This window comes from Melanostigma gelatinosum (assembly GCF_949748355.1).
Source record: "Melanostigma gelatinosum genome assembly, chromosome: 1".
NCBI lineage: Eukaryota > Metazoa > Chordata > Actinopteri > Perciformes > Zoarcidae > Melanostigma > Melanostigma gelatinosum.
In genome coordinates this window covers 12,802,949-12,828,052 of record NC_136634.1, presented here as the reverse complement: position 1 = coordinate 12,828,052, position 25,104 = coordinate 12,802,949, and the positions used below count along the sequence as shown (strand labels likewise).

The 25,104-nt window shown below is 44.2% G+C and overlaps 1 protein-coding gene across 1 annotated transcript; it reads left to right on the top strand.

The window, feature by feature from the left end:
• Positions 1 to 1,200: 1,200 nt before the first annotated feature.
• iqsec3b (IQ motif and Sec7 domain ArfGEF 3b) lies at positions 1,201 to 23,183 on the top strand (the record flags this gene model as incomplete). The annotated part of the gene is made up of 15 exons (XM_079266252.1): positions 1,201 to 1,724; positions 5,346 to 5,420; positions 8,864 to 8,981; positions 10,051 to 10,446; positions 11,023 to 11,738; positions 12,419 to 12,580; positions 14,380 to 14,502; positions 17,673 to 17,839; positions 19,384 to 19,523; positions 19,677 to 19,808; positions 19,931 to 20,030; positions 20,966 to 21,124; positions 21,216 to 21,308; positions 22,066 to 22,112; positions 22,764 to 23,183. 15 exons carry the CDS (start codon positions 1,201 to 1,203, stop codon positions 23,181 to 23,183), a joined length of 3,372 nt encoding a protein of 1,123 aa, XP_079122378.1.
• Positions 23,184 to 25,104: the final 1,921 nt, after the last annotated feature.

Sequence of the window (25,104 nt, the reverse complement as noted above, 5' to 3'; positions counted from 1 at the left end):
CATCTTTATGGTTGAGAAACAGGTTACAGAGTTTAAATTGTGGAAGTGGCCTTACGTCATGCATGTGTAAAACGTTACAACAGAAATTGATGATTTGAAAAATTATGGAAAGGCTATTGATGGAAATACTGTCAGCTGAGGATGATCCCAAGCCCAATATGCTTTCTGTGAAATCAAAAGACTGTTTTTACGTAATATATATGAACTTTTTTTTTTTGTTTACTTGCGTTAAACAGGAGCCAAGTTATTGACATGGTATATAGGCTACCCGATATAATTGGGTTTCAGATACCTCGCCTCCAAAACATGGTATTGCTGGACGATGATTCTTCTATTAATTTATTAAATCATCAGTTTCTTTTTTTTTGCTGAACTGCTGCCAAAACAAAATCCTTATCACAAGATACCCCCACATATACTGTTATTTATTAATCAATGCATATCTTTCCTCCATAATGTATTAGTCTTAATATTGTCAATTGCATCTGTAAACAAATATAAAAGAGAAACATTAAATGCCATCAAAACAGCTGCTGATCTGGTGATATCCATTGTGTAAAATATAATTGTATACAGTGATATCTGGATGGGCAAGTATAATTTGGTATCTGTGCAACATTATGATATGCCTTGGCTCCTTTCTCCCCTCTCTCTCTCTCCCTCTCTCTCTCTTTCTTTTACATGCAAGCTATAATTTGTGCATGTTTTACCTTATTGTGAGGATGGCGTGGAAAATTTATTGAAAAAGTTGGTCACAAAAAAATGCACCTTCCGATTTTATGTCCAGCCTTCAGGAACAGGAGAGTGGCTCAGATGTTGAGCCTCCTTTACCAGCCTGTAGGGTGCGTGCTTGCTCTAGCGTTCTCGTGCATGTGCGTAATGACACATCCGGTGCCAGCGCCTCTTCTCCCCTCCTCCCTCCTGTCACATCTGGATCTGGCTCCTCTCATCAGCACCACTCAGTGCAGTGGGAGAGAGAAAAAGAGAGAGATCGAGGGAGGGAGGGAAACGACCGGAGAAGCGGTGGCTAGCTCGGTCGGTGCAGCTTCATCCACAGCTGAGCAGAATCAAGGAGAGGAGAGCGGAAGGACATCTCACCTTCTCACCCGCACTCACGGATATTTTGCATCTCCTCTGTCCTCCATCCGTCAGTCCAGCTTCTGTTTTCTTCTGCTTCTCTTCCCTCCTCCTGTCTTGCGTATGATGATGAGCTCCAGCCTGCTGGAAAATCCGGTGCAGGCGATTCTGTACCTGCGGGAGCTCACCACCATCGTCCAGAACCAGCAGAGCCTTATCCAGACCCAGCGTTCACGGATAGAGGAGCTGGACCGGCGGGTGGACGAGCTCATCGGTGAGAACAGGCACCTGCGGGACGTCAGGGTACAACAGCAGCATCCTTACCATCACCACTATCACCACCACCCCGACCCCAGCTGCTTTCATCAACACCACCACCCTCAGGACCCTCAGCTTATTACCAGTGAGGGGTCTCTGCAAGACCACGCGGCGGCACCAGCACAAGCCGAGGTTACTCCGGAGGTCCCGCCGTCGCCTCCCCAACCTATGGACCCGGGAGACATGCAGCTGGTCCCGGCTGACCTATCCACGGTTTCCCCGATTGACAGTGACCCAGAAAACTGCGGAAGTTTCCAAAGCTGCCGCTCTTTGGTTCCGATGACCCCCACAACCCTTTGTCGATCCCTGGCCCTGTCAAGGCAATCAGAGTGAGTCGAGAATATTGCTGTTTGTATTTGTGTGTGTCTGTCCTAAAATAGTCCAATTGAGATAATAGGCTGTGGCAGGCTATTCAGAATGTTATGGTATTCATTTAAAAACCTCCTGCATATCCTACAGTTTCGACCTAGAGCATACATACATTTCCCATGTCTTGTAGGCTATCCCTCAGTTTTTTGAGGAGCATATCCTTCTAAAACTGTATAATTTCGAGCGTGCATGCGCGCATTTGCGTGTAGCTTACTGCAGATTGAGAGGTGTGTAATTAGGCTAATGAAGAAGGAGCTTACACATTTTCAAATTTCAGTTGTATGTGAAGGAGGACACGTACAAGGACTCTGCCAGAAGAGAAAGAGGTGGATTATTTAAATGAGAAGCTGTATCACGAATGCTGAATCATTACGTAACAAACAGCTGTAGTAGGCCTATGCATGTGTGTGTGTGTGTGTGCGCGCGTGTGTGTGAGTGTGTGCTGGAAACATCGGCTCTGCACAACGGTCACTGTCAGCTTGACAGGAGCAGCCTCACTTGCGATGATGAGACACCGCGAGTCGCTGTGTTAGATGAGGCACACGTGCGCGCGCACACACACACACACACACACACACACCAGCACCCCCTCTGCTTGGCACCAGAGCCTCATAGTACATCAGCACATCACCTAATGAGAGAAAATCCATCTTTCCCTCTTTCTCTCGATCTGTGTGCGCGCCTGTATGTTCAGTTCATAAGTTGTTTCCCAGCAGGAGACCTGATTGGTCTCTCTGGGACTCCACCCCCACTGATGGGAGCAACTCAGAACAGAGGAGGAGTTGAGAGGAGAAGAAGAGTGCAGAAGGCATACATGCAGATGAAAAAAAAACAGTTGTTGATATTGATCACAGTGAATTATTCACCTGCCACGCATTACATTTCCTTCTTTTTCCTGCAGTTGCTGATTGTGTGTCCTTCAATGCAACCTTGCATCTTCACCTGCCCATTGATTTTAAGACCAGTAGCTTAACACCTAATTTGTAATTTTGCTTGCAAGTGAGGGGGAGCTCAGGCTTTCACTTGCATTTAGAGGATTCACTTTCCTGTCATTGCCTGCTGCAGCCTCTCTGCAGCTGACTGGAGATCAGATCTGTCCTCTTCTTTTCCTGTTGACACTAACTTATGTGTGTCAGCATGTTTATATGTTACAAACCTTGTGTATGGGGGGAAGGTATGTCTGTGTAGATGCATGTGTGGGTGCACACTTTCTTTTACACATCGTACATTTAACTGTATGTATTTGTCTGAATTGTTGTTTAACTCTAGAGAGACCAGTTTTCTTTGACCTGCAGATAAATCACTTGTGGGCTGCGTATGGTTGGCTGTGAGTGTGTTTGTGTGCATTGCATTATTGTCATCTTTGTCAGTGCACGTGTTTGAGTTCTACGGGTCGAGAGGCAGGATCCTCTCCTCCACTCATTCTCTGTCTCTCTCCAGCTGAGCTTCCTATCTGCCCCACTTAGCCCATGGAGCGAACGGTAATCAGCCATTCTCAGGAGAGAGAGAAAGGCAGAAGAGAGCTAGAAAGAGAGAGGGATGAATGTTCAGTCGTTGTCTTTGATGGAGCCCTTGAGGTGTCTAGAGGAAGGAGGTTGAGGCTGACATTGGAGTAGACCAGTGAAAGGGAAGGAGGTAGACAGGGGGGGGGTGGGGGGGGTGACGATGAGAGAATAGGACGGAGGGGTTTCAGTACACAGAGAGCGAGACAGGTAGAGACCGAACCAGAGATGATATAAAGGGTGCATTTGGGGTAGCTGTCTCCTCAGTTTATCTATCTTGCATGGCGGACAAATAGATAGGTTGGACAACAGAAGGACACGCTGGGGCATCCTGTGGCACAGTGGAAGGTGCATACAATGTACTGGCAATGTTTTGACTCCAAATGGAGCTGATCTTTTTTCATGTCAACCCTCCTCTTCCTTACACTCTCTACTGGATGCTGGCTGATGAAAAAGCATTGCGTTTAAAGTACTCTTAGAAAGCAGGACAGAGGAGAGGGATGGTGTGAGGGAGGATGGGGCACAGAGAGAGAGAGAGAGAGAGAGAGAGAACATGGCCTTACAGCAGGAGGCATGTACTGTTGAAATATTCACCTGTTCTCTTTGTAAGCGGTGTTGGAGGCGTACGACCGTAATGTGTGTGTCTCGTTCAGACAGATGGACGGACCCGTTGAGTGTGTGTGTGTGTACGCGTGTGTGTGCGCGCTCAGGGACCCGAGCAGCCTGGCCTCTTCCTCAGGGCTGAACTGTTTCATATCAGGCTGGCAAACAGACAACACGTTGACCCCCGTTTGATCCCCAAAACCTACAATGCAGAGGAGGTGAACTCCTGCACATTTATACTGCATAGATTTATAGGTTAAATTAGTTTGTACCTATATTATAGAGAGGATATTATTAAAGAGATGCATTAACTCAACAAATAGTTTTAATTACTTTAATGAATTATTCTCATACAAGAGAATTTATGCGGATCAAAAGACTAAAAAGTAAAATTGAAAAAGTAACTGAGTAATAAAATGTGTTTTTTTTTAGAGATTTCTGAAACCCCTGTGAGCTCGTAAAAGAAGGCAAAAGCTTGAGAGAAGTGCTGTAAATTTTGCGAGAATAATGAATCGATATATAAATTAAGTCCAAAAAGGCAGGTACTGCACTCAAGACCTCACTTGGGAAAAGGGAGGCTCTCAAAGTTCTAAGACCAGGATCAAGAGGTGTGTTTTTTTTTTAAACATCAGCATCCCTTTAAGTCTGTGGAAGTTGCCGTGAAAAAGTATCTATTTATAGCTTGGACTGTCACCCCGAGCCTCGCACAGACTCTGACTGCCTGTCACTGTGGGTCTGTGTCGCGAGCAATATGCTGAGCTCAGGTCAGAAGACAGAAGAAGAGAAAATTCACTGTCAACCGAATGCTTTCAGCTCATTGTGAACTGACCCAATGTGACCCACACCCACACCTCCTAAACAAAAGCTAAATGCTTTGCTTTTTAAAAAATTCGGGAATATTCTTATTTTCATTTCCCTGGTGGTGGAAGGTGATGACGTGTCTTGTTTTCTTTCTTTCTTTCTTTTTCACTCTAAATTGCTCCAGATAAGAGAACCAGCAAGATGTTTAAAATATGAATGTAAATGCAAAATGTATGAGGGGGAAATGAGAGAGGGGAACTTAAGAAGAGACAGTGCAGGAAACAGAGCTGGAGTAACCATCTGTCCAGATTGGGAATTCTGCTAAAGCACTACAGATCTTATTAATTGGATGGGAGGAGGCATAGACAAACATATACTCACACTCAATCTAAGCGTCCTCAGCCTTGAATTGACCTACATAGGGTATTTACCACAGGATCAGTGCCAAAGTGTAAACAGAACCCATGGAAATCATCCAGAAGAGTATAAAGGGAGCTTTTTCAGTGTCTTTTGGGATGTTGGACGAAGAATGAACATAAGGAGGAATATGGAAACAAAGCAAACATCCAGCAACAGCCAATAACCGAATGACACGCTGTCCTTCCAATACCTGTCTGCTTATCCTCTTCCCTCCCCCCTTTGCTTACCTACCCTCCTCTCTCGTCTGCCCTTCAGGAGCGAGAACGTGCTGCATCAGTTTTGCTGCCCCGCCCCTGAACGTCCAGAGGCTGCCACCACTGGCTCATCCAGGTAAGGCCGAGTCACACGCCAATCACACAGACGCTTTTAGGCCACTATTTGTCTCGACAGTTTTTGCTCCAACAGTATGCTCTTTCATCCATTGAAAACTCCCTGTCTCTGCTGACATACACACTGTGTCATCTAACTGAGTAATGTCCACACCCAGGCTTTTAATCGTGCTCGTTAGTACGTGCACAGAAGTGTATGCAAGTGTGAATTGAGGTATTTATGGACGTGGGACGCCTGGAGTTACAGTGAGAGAGTTAAATGCTACAGCCGCAAGGGTGATTCACATATAGGGAGAGAGAGAGAGAGAGAGAGAGCGAGAGAGTAGGGGGGGGGGGGGGGTGAACTGATTTTGGCAGTCAAAAGTGCCCATGGCAACCCAGTAATGACGCAATGGTTACCACTACCATAGTAACTGGAGAATAGAACTTTGAGGATCTACTGGAGACACTTTTGCCGTCTGTTTCTGTGTGGGCAGCTTGCCTGTTTGTTGTATATGTTCATATTTTGTTTGTGTGCGTGGTGTGTGTGTGCGTGTGTGAAGGCATGCCGTTTCACTTGGTGATGGTTGGATGAGCAAAGCTCAGCTGTAAAATGCTCGAAAGCTGATTTTGTCATGTTTCTCAATGATTGACTGAATTGAATGTTTTGCCCCCCCCCCCCCCCCCCCCCTCTGGAATTTCTCCCATCGTTAACTCCTCTGTACTTCTAAATCCAGTTTTTCCCAGTAATGTCTACTTGTTCTGTCTCTTCATCTGCTGTTATATCTTCCACCTTGTGTTGTTTGTTTCTGTATGCATCATACTCGTTATTTATCTGTTTGTTTATTTCGGTCTCATCCCTCCTTATCGAGTCTCTCTCTCGTTCTGTTTTTCGTAATATCACCATCTGTCTGTCTGGAATCCCTCTCTTTTCTCTGATTTGATGACTTAACTATCATCATCTACACCCACATACTCCTGATTGGATGAGCTACTAGCACAGCAGCAGTGGACACCCACCTGAGCTGATGAGATGTAGACGAGCACTAGCTCATTATTATCATCACATGAAGTTGTGTGTGCCTGGTGGCTGCAAACTCGCACCACCTCTTCACCCTAACTGTCATCCACTGAATCCATCAGACCACGCAAACCTCCCAAGAGATGTCACGAGATCCGCCTCTAGTCTAACCTGCCGTGCCTTTTCTCTCCTGTGTGTGTGTGTGTGTGTGTTTCTTGCCTGGCTGTACAGGACTATAAATCTCTGAAGGACCTTGAGAGATGCGATTTGACAGATGTTCATTTATCTGCCATTATGACGTCACACATGCAGTCAGAGCGGGAGTGTGTGCTTAGTTTGCTTGTTGCTGCTTTATGTGAGCATGCAGAGAGAGAGAGAGAGAGAGAGAGAGAGATTATAGCTGCCATATCATTGTGGAGGCTTTTGCTGTCCAGATGCATTAATAGCTCAACTCTTGCTTTAAAATCCTCTAATGTACTCTAATGTATTCTGATGCTGCGCAGGGGCATGGCAGCGTTTTAATAGAGTTTTTGCCTCCAGCATGCACACACCAACATAGTCTCTCTGTCTATATCTTTCTGTCTCTTTCTGTTTCTATCTCAGCCACCGGTTCCACTCTCTTCCCCCTTTTTCCTCTCTCTCTCTTTTTCTCTAACTTTATCTCATTTGAAGACATGACCAAGCTTCTCTGGCCCTATCTCTGACTTTTGGCAGGGGAACGCAGAATATTTGCTTTAACAGCAATCAAAGAAAACAAAGAAGAGCTTTAGTGATGAGCTCATTATTTAACCATGAGCAGGCCTTTTAGTCTCCCCAGTCGTGTCTAGCACAATAGTCCCTTTCGTGTAAAAATTATAACGGTAAGCATTATCTGGGTGGAAGGAAGATTGCACAAGCACACAACATCCTGCACACTCACACTCATAATTGCACACCGTTATAAAACCTCTTAGGGTGTGATCATATTCTATGCTTGCATCAGGCCAGTGTTGGCTGTATAAAAAGTGCTGAATGGCAGTGTTTCGTATCTTTTAGAGGTGGTTTGATGCCAGAGATGTTGACCACAAGACACCTTATTTTCTCCAAGTTTCACCAAAATGAACGGAGCTTAAATTGTCCTCAACAGACCTTGGGTAAAAAGGGACATTTTCTGCTTTGTCATGGCAGTAATTTGCTTTGGTATAAGCCTTACATGCTTTCACAGAATTTTGATAATGCTGTCTTGAAAAAGAAAATGTCTGCATCTGTGGACAGGACTTGTGATTCAGAAGAGGGCGGGACGCACTGAGAGACAGCCTCTATGTCGACTCTGTTGAGTCAGATTCAGGCCGAATTCAAATGTATCTTTGTTTTGCTTTCGCTTCCAGCTGCCGCTATATTGTGTAAATGATTGTTTATGAGTTAAATCTGTCTGATTTATTCTCCTATTTTTTCTGCCAGTCATATTTGACTTTGGGGATATGATTGTCTTGCATTTCTTCCAGTGTTTTTTTTATCTCTTATATTGCTGTCACTTGACTTGATTATGCTACTGTAACCCTTTCAGCAGCACATAGAAAACTGTTATATCAATGAAAAATAGTAATCTTGTTTCTATGTAGGAGACTCATCACAACTTCCACTGAAATTCTCATCCAAAGTATGTCATTGCCATGGAAACACATCCGCTTCTGGAGTCTCGTACACAAAATCCGTTCTGATTTCCGTGAAAAACGTTGTTAGTGCGCTGATTACATTTGCATCTGCCAAGAGTGCAGCGCACCATTTTGGCATTGTGAAGCTGACGATGTCTAACAAAGATCTCTGTGACATCAAAGCATTGCTCTATAAATTAAGCTTGTTGGGAGAGTGTGATGCACTCTAGTGGTTCAGTGTCAAGATGGACCTATATGTTCAGCCAAGAAGATCACACAAGTAGAAAACAAATGTCTGCCACACATAACAATGTTTATTTTTTACTCCAAAATGTGTTTAGTTTCCTTGTGAAATACTACACAGTTTCACCTCCTCAGACAAACCTCAAAAAATGAATTGATTTGTTATTTAAGTGAAGTTAAGTCTTTGACTGAACTGCTCATAATTTATAGACATGCAACCTGTGACGAGGAGTCACAAGCAGAAAAGGGTTGGAAATAGTAAAATAGTGAAGGAGGTGATGATTTTGGTCACAGAACTCATAATAAAGATATTTTATTCCTGGTCTTATATCCAGAATTTCACTCCTGCAACCTGCATTGGAGCCACAAATCTGACCAAACAGCACTTGACACATAAACCTCACCTTCGCCCCGAGCCGCCTCAGCCACACATCACTCTGCGCCTGCCGCTTCCCTCGTGAAGCTCCTCAAACACTGCTTAGCTGATGACCTGCCGCTGCAATGACGGCAGAGATCTGAAGGTCAGCAGGGAGGACTAATCGCTTTCTCTTCTTATTTCCGTGGCAGTGGACAGATGCTGAGCCTGGAGGATGGAACATCCTCTGGTGGTGGACAGGAAGTGGAGGGGACCAAAAGAGAGGGGCCGAGCGAGTACGAGATCAGCCTTGAGAATAAGAACAAACAGGTATTTGCTTTTCTTCAAGTGTGTGTGTGTGCATCGGACCCGTAAGCACGTGTGATTGTGACCCCTGCTACCTGCTTTAACGTGAGGATGTGTGTGAAGGATGATCATTTCACTTTGCGAGACAAAGAAGATTACCATTCCGATCTATTTCTGGCTGTTGTATTGACGTTAAAAAAAACTAAAAAACATCAGCAATTCCACTGTCACAGCAACAGCGATGCGAACTATGCTAGGTTGTCATGGTAACAGCTAATAACTGCTTCTGGCGGCTGGAGATGTCTTTATTTCTCATACCAAATTCCTGAAGGGTCTGCTGTTGCTCCTGCTACTGCTGCTGCTGCTGTATGAGTGTGTGTGTGTGTGTCTCTGTATGTGCATGGGTGCACATGCACATTTTGTGGACATGCTTGTGTGGGCAGACACACACACACACACACACACGCACACACAGACACTGGCACATGTGTGGCTGTCCTCCTTTTTCTCCCTCTCTGTCTCTTCTTCCCTTGCCTCCGACTCCCTCTCCTCCGACTCCCTCTCCTTGTCTCACTTTTGCTGGAAATATAGGAAAAAAATTCTGGAAGAAGCTGAGATTTTGGGCTGAGCTGCTCTGCCAACAAACAGAACAGAAATAGGCTTGTGCGGGTGTTTACTTTTCTATTCATTTTCTCAAAATCACCTTTGTCACAGCCCATCCATCCTCCTTCCCATGGCTCTTCAGCCATTATTAGCAGCTGAATGATGATAGATGATGTTTACGTTGGCTCTAAGGCCATAAACCCTCAGAGGCTTTAAAAAGAGTGGACAGATAAGTAAGAAGGATACTTCTAAGAAGAGAGTGAGTGTGCTGACTCATGACTCAGGCAATGCTCAAATTCGTTTGATCTTTTGTAGACATGGGCACAAAATGGCATCATGACATTTGCCTGCTGGATGAATACATATTTGTCAGTGGCTGCTGTGTGCTTTGCAATGAGTCCTGCATGTGTCTTTAGTGAGTTTCATAACCTTGTAAACATGTTTGATATTTAAACTCAATACCCCTAACTCTCTCTCCTCCTATCCCCAGATAGATGAGTTGGAGCAGAAATATGGAGGCCATCTCATAGCGAGACGGGCAGCCCGTCGTATCCAGACGGCCTTCCGTCAGTACCAGCTCAGCAAAAACTTCCAGAAGATCCGTAACTCTCTGTCGGAGAGCAAGTTGCCCCGCCGGATCTCCTTGCGCCATCCGAGCCCTTCAGGCCAAAACAGAAACACAGCCCAGAGACACAGCTACAGTCTGCATCCTGGAGGAGGACAGATTCCCTGCCACTCCAAAACTCCTCCTCCTCCCCCGTGTCGCTCCACCTCTCTGCCCCCTTCTCCTGCGTCTGCTCCACCAGCTGGCCCCCCTCCTGCCCAAGCCCCACCTCAACCCCCTGGACAAACACTGACACAGCTGGAAGACTGCTTCTCTGAACAGGTTGGTGTTTTTTTTTTCATGATACAGCTTCCAACAGTGGAATTATGTCGGGATGCAGAATGATCCAAAGAAAATAAATCAATAAATAAGGTTTCATTGTAGTTTGTCAGCCAAGCAGGCTAGCATGATTGCATTAGGAATGTCAATGTCAGCCATTTGGCCCACGATTGTGGTCCAGGCTGAACTACCTCAACAAAATTAGTTTGCCATCCTTACTGAAGGAAGATCAACAGAGAACCCTTCAACTATTTGATGGATTGCCATGAAATTGTGTTCAGACATTCATGTTGCCCAGAGGGTCGATCTTTGGTGGTCCCTTGACGTTTTGTTAAGGGCCACTATCAGGTCATAATTTAAATTTGTCCAATCCTACCGCCCCAAGACTCAACAGTTTGACCATATATCTACATGTATGTGCTTAGACTGCACTACATTCACTGGACCCAATGGCTTGATTGGTAGTTTCATCTAAATCTGTCTATGAATGGTCTTCTCGGTAGCCAACTATCACCGTTTACTTTTATAGTCTTACAAATAGTCACAAATTATAAATTGTTTCTATGATCATATTTGCAGCTTCATTCCTTGGCCCAGTCAATTGATGATGCCCTTCATGGTTGGAGCTTGTCGGAAGGTGGAGACGGGAAGGGGCTACTGATGGACCCCGGGGCCCTACGTGCAGCTGCTGAGAGTGCTTGTCTGCCCCGCAGTGCCAGCTCGCTGCTCATGGCCTTCAGGGATGTCACTGTTCATATCGACAGCAATAGCTCCTACACCATCTCTACCGCCACCACCACAACCACCACCTCCTTGGGCAATGCGGGCGGGGCCGAGTCGGCCAGCAGGACGACTTCTGTGAGCGGAATGGCTGGAGGTGGAGATGGCCAGTTAGCAGAGGAGCCAGAGTTTCCTGCACCTCCACCCAGTGAGGAGCTGGAAATGGCTGATCCAGGATCCAGGAGGGGCTCAGCATTGCCAGCAGGAGGAGGAGGAATGGAGGGGGAGTGCGGCTCAGACAGACTGGGGTCCACATCCACTTCTACCTCCACCTCTATCTCCACCTCAGCCCAGTCTAACCAGCAACCTGCTCAGATTTACACCCAGTACCAGCAGTACCACTACACTCATCCTCAGCAGATCCCTGGGGGGCCGAGCCCAGAGGCCCTGCAGGCCCTGGTCGTCTCTCTGCCCAGGGGCCGCTGCCAGGATCCAGCCTCCTGCCGCTCGCCAACTCTATCCACAGACACACACCGCAAACGCCTCTACCGTATAGGACTTAACCTCTTCAATGTGTGAGTAGGCCGGCAACACACACACACACACACACACACACACACACTGACACAAACAGTGAATTATTTCTGCACCCTCTGGCTCAGGGTTGAAAGTACACTTATTACTGTTTGTGTCTTACAAATTTCCAACTGCCCTGAAAAACTGCTCATTAGTGTTTGTGATTGTTGGGAGGAGCTGCGTGTTCAGTGCCATCTTGTGACGTCAACGGAAAAAAAGAGTTAGAGATGAGGGCGAGGGACGAAGAGAGAAATTGGGCAAATGTGGTTGAAGAGGAGAGGCAGTCAAGGAGGTCATGGACAATGTGAGAGCCTCTCAGTTTCTAAAAATAGAGCCCACGGTTGGCCTGCACTTATTATTGGTTAATACAAATTAAAGTAAATGAACTCATATGCATCAGTGACAGTGGGTCTGATCCAGAAGTCCAGAGCTAACAGCTCTTGCGCTTGAATGCGTCCTTCTTTTCCCTCTTTCTCTTTCTGCTTCCTCTTACACGCACACACACACACACACGCACACACACGCACACACACACTCACACACTTATATGCTGTGTTACACATGTCCTTTATCCCACAGGCCCACTCGCCTATCTGCTTGAACGCACAAATACATTGCACACACGCTGTTTAACTCTTTATACTATCTGCTTTTTTTGCTGCTGGCCATCTGCGGTTAGGAACCCAGAGAGAGGCACCCACTTCCTGATCACGCGTGGTTTCGTCCCGGACACAGCCATTGGAGTGGCTCACTTCCTGCTGCAGAGGAAGGGCCTGAGCCGACAGATGATTGGAGAGTTCTTGGGGAACAGCAAACTGCAATTCAACAGAGATGTCCTTGAGTGAGTCCTGATTATGTGTACACGTACACATCACACACATACGTGATTGGGTTTTATGTAATGAGTCCTGTCATCAAATTCAAATCCCGTTGAACTCCCTATTGCATCTATTCAGGTTTTATAAAATTATCTTAACTCTTTCAACTGCATCTCATGGACTTCTGGACTTTACACGCCCACTTCTTTCAAACTCCACACTTCTAGTTTGAAACGCAGGTTTTCTATTATGATTTCATGTTTTCCAAGCCCATGCCGAGATCACCGGTTATTCTCTCAGACTTTAGAAAGCTCCTCCAGAGCCACAGAAGTCCTTATACAAGCCAGTGGTAGTCCTCATTACAATTAAACTGATCTTAATGTGTAAAATTGGTGGAGTGCTGCTTTAATAAGAACCAATTTTGAGTTGTCAGGTTGTGACACCCTGTAGTTTATCATGAAGACCTCTCTGCTGTTCTCTATTTGACCACTTACCTTACAAAAGAGCTGCTTAGCATCTGCACCAAAATCTATTTATTTCACAGATTTGATTGATTTTTGTACCTTTATCTACTATTTATTAACATGTGTAGTTCTTGTATAATTAATTACTTTTTTTCAAAGACGGAAACTTAATATGCTTCTTAACTAAATGACGCCCCGTACCTGACATAACAATCTCAACTCAAGGTCCATTTACAGCTGTTCGAGAGGTTTCCACCACATGACATGGTTCTCATTATCAAGTTGACTTTGCTTCATTGCCATTATTTTAGAGATGTTCAAACTTTAAATTATTCTGATCACCTCTAGGACTTCTCATCCATGACTTTAAAGTTAATGATCAAATTTCCTTCAGGACCTTGGAAACAGCAGTTCAGATAAAAATCCCACCCCAAGGTCCATTTGATGGCAGTTATGGAGCTTTCAACTGTATCTAAGTCTGTACCAGTCATACATGAACTTGAATGGATGTTTTGTATGTTGCTCTTCACCACTAAAAAAAGAGAGGACATAAAAGATTAAATATGAGACTTTGACTCTGACTTTAATGGATTCAGGTGTTCTAAAATATCTAAAATATAACTAGCTGTTGGAACCTAACCAGATATAAACACACACACACACACACACACACACACACACACACACACACACACACACACACACACACTCACTTGTCATAAATTCAACACATCCATGAAAACACGCTTTTACTTAATGCCTTCACACTCACTCTTTTTGAATCCAACCAGTGTAGAGAGAGATCCACGATAGAGAGGCTTTTTGCTGAGGTTGTTGCAGAGACTGTAGAAATAGGTCACGGCACTGAACGCACACACACACACACACAAGCGCGCATCCTCGCTTTCTTTCTCTCAGACACATAGACACACATACATGGACACAAACACACATGTACACATAAATGCACACGCACTTCTTCCATTGCTTCAGCCAGCCCTCAGCGTTTCATGTACCTCTCTCTTGCCCCCTTGCTCTTTGCATTTCATTATTTCGCCCTCTCATCTCTTTCTTTCCTTCCCTCTTATCTCCCACTGTCATCAGACCCAGTCTTCCCTATTGATGTTTGCACAAAGTGTGTGCATGTGCAAACATGTTGTCTCTATGTGCGTCTTCCAGGTCAGTGGTTCTGTAATGGAGGTATGACTGTAAGAGGAAGATTTGCCATCAGCACTTGGTTACCCATAGTTTGATGCACACGCACACACTTCACACTCTCTCCCTCACCTTCTCATTATAGTGACACACTGCAACTAAACTAAATCTCTCTCTCTTTTCTCTCTGTCTGTCCCGAATAGCTGTGTTGTGGATGAGATGGATTTCTCAGGCATGGAGCTCGACGAAGCCCTCAGAAAGTTCCAGGCTCACGTTCGTGTTCAGGGAGAAGCACAGAAAGTGGAGAGACTCATCGAAGCCTTTAGGTGAGACTGTCAACTCGCTTACAACCAGGCCTCGCTGACCAACGGCCTCTGGCTTCATTTTTTAACACAGTTCAACACAACAACAGTCCATCACATAACTTAGCGGGGATGGTAAGGGCACTCTGAACCTTTTGAAATGAATAGAACTTTTGCCTTTGGCCACTTATGCAACAAATCTAACCAGGCTCACATATTTTGCAACAGAATAGAAAAGTGCTTTCTGATCTCATCTCGCAGCCTTGGGGTAACACACGTATCCAGAATGGAATACTAATAGGGCGACTGTGTAGTGTCTAGTTCTGCAAGTTCACTGTGTCAGGCTCTGATGAAACCAAAGCCGTGTATCATTCAAAAATTCCACTGATTGCCTGTAACCTTTGACCAGTGTTTGATTGTCAGCCAATCATAGCTGTGATCTGAGCTGCAGGCAATCAGTGAAACAAAAATACATGCTCTATTTCACAAATTTTCTCCCCTGGATGGCACTTTCTAGCCAAATCTTCAGGTTCTCTAGGCTCCCTTTGTGCCTTTTAGTGGACTGTCCAGCTTTACCGATAACAAACTCCTTGACAGAAAGAGGCTTTTATGATGAAATTTCACCTGCTGACTGAAAGGTCTTTGAGGCAAAAACAGACAGAAGTGACCAGACAAATAGAAGCTGCAATTGTCTTCTTATCCTCTGGCTGACACTGCCCTTGAAATGTCCTGGTAATATTCAACGATTGCTCCCAAGATTAAAAATGCAATACAATTGGCCATCATTGTTTTCTGTTTCAGAGTAATTGGTCGCAATGTTGAATACATTTAATCTCCCTTTGCTGATGTGCTGCTCTTTGCCTGAGGATTATCAGCAATGTCACCACCATGAGTTGAGCCACTGCCCCTTTAAACTCACCAACCAAGATGTCCTTCTGAATTGCACTAAGTTGTTTGTATAATTCAAAGTTACCATAGAAAATGACTGCATGTTAATTGTCTTTCAACACATTTCTGCATCCACGATATGTGGACTTTGCCTGAGCTGCTGACTTTGAGTTTGTATTTTTGTGGTTTGCTAACTTTTTATGTTTGCATTATTTCATTATTGTTATTATCATTTTGATCAACAAAAGCCAAAGCCAACCATTTAGTAGCCCTTTTCCTATTATGACTGTGGCACTTGGCCCCAAGGCCATTGGTTCATACTGAATACTTAAACCTTTAAGACTAAGAGTCTACAGTCAGGACAGTTTTTGAAGAAATTAGAATTTCCTGATTATGGTACTATATGAAAAGTCAAAGGATCACCAAAGTTATTAACTTCATCCTGAGGGGGACATGAATGTCTGAACAATTCAGTGGTAAAGACATTTCAACCTGGACAAAATGGGGGACTGGCCCTCAGATCAACATTGCCATTGCAAGAGACACTGGCTAGCATGGCAAACATTCATTGGTTCATTTTTTTTGACAGTAAATAGCAATAATAAACAAAATAGCATATAGCTTAAGGAGTATTTTCAGCCGCGGATTAATATTAATTTTGTGCTCTAATGAGTATTTATAGCAGCAAGACGGATTATGTAGGATTGACTCAGTCAGTGCAAATGTGTGGCTAATTAATGCAGTTTAGGTATAGCAGGCTGTAGATTATAAGCAATACTTGTTTGAAGGATTTGTTGGTTTTGGGCTACGGTAAAACATAGATCATCGGCCCTATCTATTAAGGAAAATGGGTTCTTACTACAGGCACAAAGTGGTGAGTGGAGAGAGGAAAAGGAGCAGTCATGACACATCCCCTCTCTGCTTCTAAATTTGAAGGGCCAATCAGAACACCCACCGAGGTCATCAGTTAATCACAACTCACTCAATCATATCTGCCAAGCCCCTGGGTGCAGATTACAAATTCATCAGCAATCTGAGACCACACTCTGCAGCAGGGAGCTGTGAGTATAGGTCGGAAAAGAGCGGGCTTTTATCAGGACAGCCAGACATCCGATGCCATGTCTGTTACGTAACAGTTATTATGTCATCTGTTCGAAGCGCGTTGTACTCTTGTCGCGAGTCGTTCTTTTTTACGAAGCGGTATTTGTGCCAGCTGGCGTGCAACACTCATGTGCAGATATAAAGATAAGAGATCAGGAGCTAGTGTTCATTAAATACACTGGTTACATAAGACGGAGATCCGTGCTTGAAAATGTGTGAATGAAGCACAAACAAACACACATGCATAGGCCTAACCACAGCTTTATTTATTCACTCGACCTGTTTGCTCACTTATGCACTACACATCCATACACATGTCCATTAGGTATCACATACACGCTCACACAGTAGATCTTGCTTTGCTTTCAGTCTTTGATGAATTTGCTGCAGAATTACATCAAGATGGCAAATCAGGACGCTCGTTTCTGCCTCTGTGTGTCTATGTATGTGCATATGTAGCAGTGTTTGTGCCAAGCAAGATCTATTCTCCCTCAAACACCCACTGAACTGGGCTGCAGTCAATTGATACCCTATGAGTACTCTGGTCTCAGATCTTGTTTGGGGTCGGGGAAAAGGCTTTCTGGTTGCAGGTCTCAGAAGTGGCCTCTCGCTTGCATATGCTCTGGCAAGCACATAGTTCTCTGGAACAGAGTAGCCCTCTCCATGTCTGTATCCTGCCTGGCTGCAGAGATAAAAGCCTCCCACCACTGAAATGGTCCACTGTGTAAGTGTAAGTGACAGTAAGAAATATAGGGAGGGAGCTGTGGGGGAAGAGGGGCTTGCAAGTGAGAGTTTGTGAAGCTTGTGGGCAGGGATGGAGCAAAGGAATCTCTTTTAACGATGCACTGATCTCTCTTAACGATGCACTCCTTGATTTTCTTAACTTGGGCTGAGGGGACATTTTGGGATTTGGCGCTGCAGTTGGGCACAATAACAAAGTCAAGGGGAGCGTCATTGAGTTTTGAAACATTGGCTCTGTGAGCCTGAAGATACAGGGGTGTGAGGACATGATGCTAATATTCAGTATGCCCTCATTGATTATAAATGGGCTTGACACAATATTAGAAACACCTCTTAGTATTAAGCAATACAATAATAATAGCATATTAGATCATGTAAATACTAAAAGCTTCATGAAGGTGTAATTGATAGAGAAGTGTCCCACTAAAGATATATAACTTTGATGTCCTATTTCCCCTCCACAGCCAGAGGTACTGTATGTGTAATCCTGATGTGGTGCAGCAGTTTCACAACCCAGACACCATCTTCATCCTGGCCTTTGCTGTGGTCCTCCTCAACACTGACATGTACTCACCGAACATCAAACCCCAGCGCAAAATGGGCCTTGATGACTTCATACGCAACCTAAGAGGTTAGTGCGTCCAAATACTTGTATGAGCATGTTTGACCGAGAAAAAAATATTGTGTTTGTATAGAGGCCGTGCGTATGTGTCATCTCAGGGAGTGTGAACTGAACCTGTGGACAGAGGTGATAAAACGACTGGCAGACATGTTTCAACACTCATGGCAAGTTTATAAGCAAAGAGTTACATGGGCTAAGTAACCACATGTATATACACATGCACATTTCATACCTTTTACTGTAAATCATGTGGAGAAATATGGCAGAATGAAAAGGAGGACAAAAAAGAGGGCAGGGGAAGTCAACGTTTTACAACAAGCACTCTCTTATCAACCTTACCATCAGTCGTTTGAGTGACAGCCTCTTCAAGTGAAGTAAATTACTCAAAGAGGCGACGGGTGCTTGCCTCCGCTAGCTGCCATCAAGAAAACCATCAGCTGTGCAGGAGGAGATTCATGATATCCTTAACTCAGAGCTCTGCTCCAGAGACCGTGGCATTGATCCATTTAATTGAGGCTCACTTAGCATTAGATTTTCACGATATGAGCTTGGGTTTCTAGAGGCATCTCATCACCTGAGGCTCTAAACAAGGTCTCCGTCCAGCAGCTGAACAGATAAATACATTTACGTCAACCAGAACTTAAAGAAGAGAAGTTTAGCTTTTATTTGCACCTTCAGTTAATGGTAAAAAAAAGCATTAAATTAATTGAAATGTCTTTTTTCATACGATATCGTACAACTCAGTTTTAATTTGTGAGCTGAAAAGGTTTCTCCTTCAAAATGTAGTGAGGATGTCTGTGTGCTGCTCCACAGCGATATTATATCAACTACCAGGACACCATGACAGCATACATACTGGGTTAAAAGCACATTTTCTCAGCCGCAAAACCCTCAATGAAAAACATTTCATAACATCTTTTGAAAAAAATGATTTGAGGCCATACAGTCAGTTTCATCACTATCAACTTCGACTGTGGCTGCTACTAATCTTCCCATCCGCACAGTGAACATTTATAATCAACATCTGTGAAAAATAAAAACATTCATAAGATAAATGTTAATTGAATATTTCTTTTAATCGTTTTGGCGTAGCTTCGGTCACAGTATAAATGGGCGCTATTGATAAAAAGTGCCATTGCTTTAAATTAAAATATTTGTGCAAAATAAATTAATAACAAATAAGTGTACTATATGAGACCAAAACCAGCATATTTTAAATCATAATTTTCACTAATATGGACAAAACAACATGAAGACAAGTCAGCATGAAAACAGTAATTTATTAATGGTCCCTAAATCCACCCCCAGCTGTTAACGCCAAAGGGTGGGCAGGTGATTTAAAACAGCTTCTAAAATCAACGTGGCTGTCTGAGGTCAAGGAGCCGTTGTTTTTCTGGATCTGTTACCGTTATCACTGTAAACTGCATGTGCCGCGCGAAAATGTAATGCTTGACAGACATAACAACATTAACGAAGAGCGACGGGAGGCTTACAGAGTACTTCTAACTTTGAGACTGACCACTGCTACTTTTTCTGGAATATTGTTCCCTCAGGTGTGGATGATGGAGCTGACATCCCCAGAGAGATGGTGGCAGGCATTTATGAGAGGATCCAACAAAGAGAGCTCCGCTCCAACGAAGACCACGTCTCCTATGTGAGCCGTGTGGAGCAGTCCATCCTGGGCCTCAAAACTGTGAGTAATATTTGTCTTTGTGTCTTTCCTATTAATATTTCTCATTTCGGCGAGCTGTTTGTACTGTCGCCTTTTCTCTTGTGTCATGTAATATTTCACAGCACTCCGTTTGTACTGTCTGTCATTTCCATCTCTTTAATTTGGCCTCTGTAGATCCTCGCTGTGCCCCACAGACGTCTGGTGTGCTGCTGTCGTCTGTTTGAGGTACCCGACGCCAACAAGCCTCATAAACAGAAACTGTCCCAGCTCCAGAGAGAGGTCTTCCTCTTCAATGATCTGCTGCTGGTGAGGAACCTCTATTCAGTGACTCGCTACTATACTGTATGCAACTGAAACCACATTTCTTGCTATTTCATATACATAATCGGACATAATGTTAATTCTGCCATGTTGTGTCCCTGCTGTAGATCTTGAAGCTGTGTCCCAAGAAGAAAAGCTCGGCCTCCTACACCTTCTGTAAAGCTATGGGTCTTCTGGGAATGCAGTTTCACCTCTTCAGCAATGAATGTGAGATACTATTTTACTCTGCTGCAGTTTGTTCTCAGTACAGTTCCACCCTCGTGCTGGAAAAAGGCTGAGCTAACTGTCAAGTTTTGGTGTAGCCAGCGGATCTCCGGGCCAAGACTTCCTTTTCTGTCCGCAGCTCATTGTTTACAGTCCGATTAGCAATGTGAGATGCGAGACTGGAGTTGGAGTTGAGAAACGACGTGTGCAACAGGATTGCTTTACAAGTAGCCAGTGTAAAAGCTCATTTTAAACCAATAAAAATCTGCCTGTGAATGCAGAATCTGTTCATAGCGATAACCATAAATGTTTCTATCAACAATCTAAACAATCACTTTTTAAAACCAGAGCCTGTTCAGTAGAAAAGGATGAATGAAATGAATCTTTGCAGATATTTACTACACATAACAAGTGAGGGATTGCCGCCACACAGCTCTCAACATGGCGACATCTGAACCGGTGGATAGCAGCTAATGATGCTAATAGTGCAGACAACGGCAACAGTGCTTACAGAGCCAACTGTGTTCATCTGGAGAGGAACCGGAGGGTGGGATGCCGGGGGTCAGGACAGTGTCATCAGCGGTTATGGTTGAAGAACTGAACATGTAATGGGCCCCCACAAATGTGGGGAACCTTGTAGATTGTAAACTACATGAAAATGTATGTTTTCTTCACTTCCCTGTCCAGGTTTATGATGTAGGTCACTGTATAGAGGTGGCACTGTAAGACTGTATTCAGGCACAACATGTTGATCAAAAAGCCATCGCTGGCAACAAAAACACATCTGGTCATTGACCTCATTTTGTGAAATAGAAACTGAAGTAAAAACTGCAAGACTGAAGTGTTTTGAAAATCCTGCATCCTTTCTTTTTACAATCAAAGTCATGGTGAAGGCGCTTTCTTTTTCTCTTTGACATATTGATGGGGTTTGTCATCAGACTACGCCCATGGCATCACGATGCTGAGCCCGTTTACCTCGGAGAAGAAGCAGCTGGTGAGTTTCTGCTCCCCGAGTGGAGAAGAACTCAGGAAGTTTGCAGAGGAGCTCAGAGAGGCTATAACGGAGGTCAACGAGATGGAGCAGATACACATCCAGTGTAAGTGAAGCACACACACCTCAACATATGCAAAGGAAAACAAACACACACTTCTATATGGCTGGTTTCAATCTATTTTCTTGTGCTCTAGGGGAATTGGAGAGGCAACAAGGCATCCAGCCACACAGCATACACACCAATGGCGGGCAAGTGGACACACACACAGGACACGGCTCTCCCTCAGGTGCTAGTTTTGCTCGTGCAGCATAAAATGCACAACACCGCATACATAACTCATAACAATGCATACATTACTCAAGGCAATGTAGAAAATAGGCCAACTTCATGGAAGACGGTTGCGTGAAAAAGCCCACCATGCTGAAAAAGAAGTTGAGAAAAGGAGTGGATGATGATCGGAGGGCATCAAGTTTATGTAAATGTCATATTTTTATTAATAAAATGGTTGTTAGTTCCAGCAAAACCTTAAATTGTAGATTTTGCATTTCTCTTTGCGCACAGAATTTTTTCGTATGGATTAAATTGAAAAGCTACATGTTAATTAGTGAGCTTCAGAGGTGCTGGTAGGTGGATTTTGCAGCCTCTGGACAGAGCCAGGCCAGCTGTTCTGTTTCTTTATGCTAAGCTAACATGCTGGCTCCAGCTCTATAGTTACCAGACAAACATTAGAGAGGTGTTGATGTTCTCTTTTCACTCTCCCCAAGAAATCAAATAACTGTATTTCCCAAACTCTTCCTTGAAAACAAACCTTTAGCTTGAGAGATGTTTCCTCCACTTTGGACAGAACCAGGCGCTAGCTCCATGAGAGCGGTGTCAATCTTATCATCTCACTCTCAGAAATAAACCAAATAAGCGTATTCCCAAAATGCTGAACTTAAACAAATGAGTCCCCTGCGTGAAGAACTATTTCTCTGTTTATAACATTCTGAATATGAAGCTTAAATCTGCCTGTTGACTTACAAATAGACCTGTTGTTCCCACAGGCCAACAGGATGTGTACGATAAAACTGGCAACAACAACACAGTAGAGGTAAGTGCAAAAGCCATTCCTGCCTCCCTCAGGTAAGTGCCTGCTTCCCCTGCTCTGTGGGTGTGGTTTTGTGTTTGAGTGAGTGTGTGTGTGTGTGTGTGTGCGCGGTTAGATAGGGACTGTGTGTGTGTCTGTAAAACCAGCCCTTCCTTTAACTAAGCGTAGTGATGGAGGCTGTTTTCCTCTTTTGCATTTTTTTCTGTTTTATTCCTTTGCCCATTCTTTCCTCTCTCTCCTGCCTCTCAGTCAGTCCTTTAGAGTTGTAAATAAGTGTGTTAGGGAGACACCCCGCCCTCGGTGTCACCTCTCTCCTCTCCTGACACTCCCTATGACTTTAACTTCCTCATTGATCATGTTCACACACACACACACGCACACACACACACACACGCACACACACGCACACAAACACACAATATATCCAAAACTTTCCTGCCACGATCTTTGACCAAAATCTTTTTTCTCTTTCTGGGCTAGTGTGAGTAAAACATGATTGAGAGAAAAAGAGTGTGGAGTGTGTGTGTATATTTTGCATGTGCTCACTCTGCACCACTACCTGCATGCCCATGTGCGTAACACACCAGAGGGCTGCGTAGAGGCTGCGTTCAGGCTGGTAACTCCTCATGCGTTCTCTGACTGTTCCTAAACTAGGTGTCAATTCACAACAGGCTGCAGACCTATCAACTGAGCCAGCCCAGCATTGAGTCGACGCCTCTGGCCCTGGCTGCGCCACCCGCCCTGCTCAGCTCCATCCAGCCTGGAGAGCTTCGCCCAGAAACACTCATCCAATGCCAGCAGATCGTCAAGGTGATTGTCGTGGACCAGAGTGGGCGAGGGCGGATGGAGGCCTTCCTCAGCCAAGGCCCGGCTACCCATCAGCTCATCCAGTCGGCCCTGTCCACCCCTGTGCGCGTCAGAGAGGGGGATGGCCCTCAGCCTCCTCTGCCACCTCCACCTCCACCTTACAACCACCCCCACCAGTTCTGTCCCCCCGACTCACCCATTCCCTTCCACCACACCCTGCCTCTTACCCGTAGGCGCAACTCCAGCGGTTCCCGCAGCATCGTCTGAGTCGACGGCTACTCTACAAACCTTGGGGGCCAGACACAAGCTTCACACTCACATACAGCAACAGACACATGCTGGAGCACTTGTCGACTCTCTTTGATTGGTAAGATTAAAGCATTGCTAAAAAGAAAATGTATTGAGGAATATACTGCAAAAGGACAAAAGAAAAGGACAAAGGAAAAGGAAACCAACAAGAATCTATTCACAGTCTTGAGTGGGGTTGTTTTTGAACATGGAGTAGTTGTGACGCCAATTCTGAAAGACAACTTTTCTTCTTTCTTTTGTCTCCAACATGTCAACCGGTAGCTGATGGTGTTGTCTGTCTAGATTTCACACTCGTAAGAGATCTTGTGACTTTGCTTTTGATATGTCACCTTTCCAACAAATGTGTCTGCGAGCTTTGACTGTGAAACCGAGGGGCATTGTCAGAAAAAGCAAACCCTGGCAGCCCTGAAAGGACAAGTGTTCGCTTTAAATATGAAGAACAAAACTCAGTTTTGTTTTGTTCTCTTTCAGGATATTGATGTTAAGTTCACACCTCTTTGTTTGGTCCAGGTTTTCAGTGTTAGATACCAGTCTCAGTGAAGAATCATTACAGCAGAGCTAATCTCGCTTCTCCTCACCGCAATCTTTTTCCACCCTCATCTCTGCGAAATGTGAAGAAACGAGAATACCAGCTTATTTGTTTCCTTCATCTTCTAGGGAACAGATAATCAGTGCGTGAGGCAGAAGGCCAAGAAAAAGATAAACTGTTCTAGCATCTCTACCCTGTCATGTGCAGTAACGTGCAGTAAGCAAGGACGTTGCTCCTCACTAAACTAACCTAAAACCACATCCTGACGACAATCATATGTTCCTGTGCTTAATCATTGTGTGTTTCGCTGAACTTGTGTGAGAAGAAATCTTCACAATAGTGTGTGACTGCCCTGACTCTGTGGCATTTTGCTCCCACAGAGCTCCGGAGGTTATTTGCTGCACTGTAACATGTAATATCTGAGTTGTACTGAGAGCGCCGTGCTTGTGTACTGTGCTCAGTTTGCTTACTCATGGGCAGCAGGGAGTAGGGCTGGTCATTAATCCAAAACGGCTGAAATGGGTTACATAGTGTGAATACTGTTGTTACCTTTGGATTTAGGCAGTATCTGTGCCAAGAAAACTCTTAACTTTTGTTCAAAAATTGATATAATTTGCTCCACAAACGGTAGATCAAGGTCACCTCACAAAAACATCACTCCCCGCTCACAAATTATATTTTTCCTTGCACACTGAAAGTTATATAAGCAGAGTTGCATTTCTATACTGAATGTTAATTAGGGGGAAACTGAAGATGGAATAACAAGTAATCACTGATTTCATCATCGGGTTGTCTGTCCAGTTTCGATGGTTCGAGCTTGAGCCAGTTTGTACAGCAGATTGCAAATCATCCAACTGAGACACACCGAACATGTCTTGTACCTTTTGCACCACAGAATATATTGGATATATTGTAAATAGATAATATAGATTTATTCTGAAAAAGTGATTGGTTTGCCCAGTGTGTGTATCTACGTATGTATTTGTACAGAGAAGAATCTAGTTAAAAAAAAGGATATTATCGTTATTATAGCTATTATTATTATTATTATTATTCACATTTAATATGAGGGGGCGTCCTAAATCCTACTGCAACGAGAGACGGGAAACAGGCAGCTTTTGTAGAACACACTCCAGTTACCATGGTAACACACACACTGATATTAATACAGATCTACATTCATCATGAAATTACAGCGTCGTATTATTATTAAATAATCAAGAGATGTTAAGCTGTCACCTGCTAAGGTGTGTAAAGGGCTATGCTGTATTGATGAATATGTGCAGTGAAACACAAGTCATGCACACACGTGCATACACAACCACACACACACACACTGACATACACACA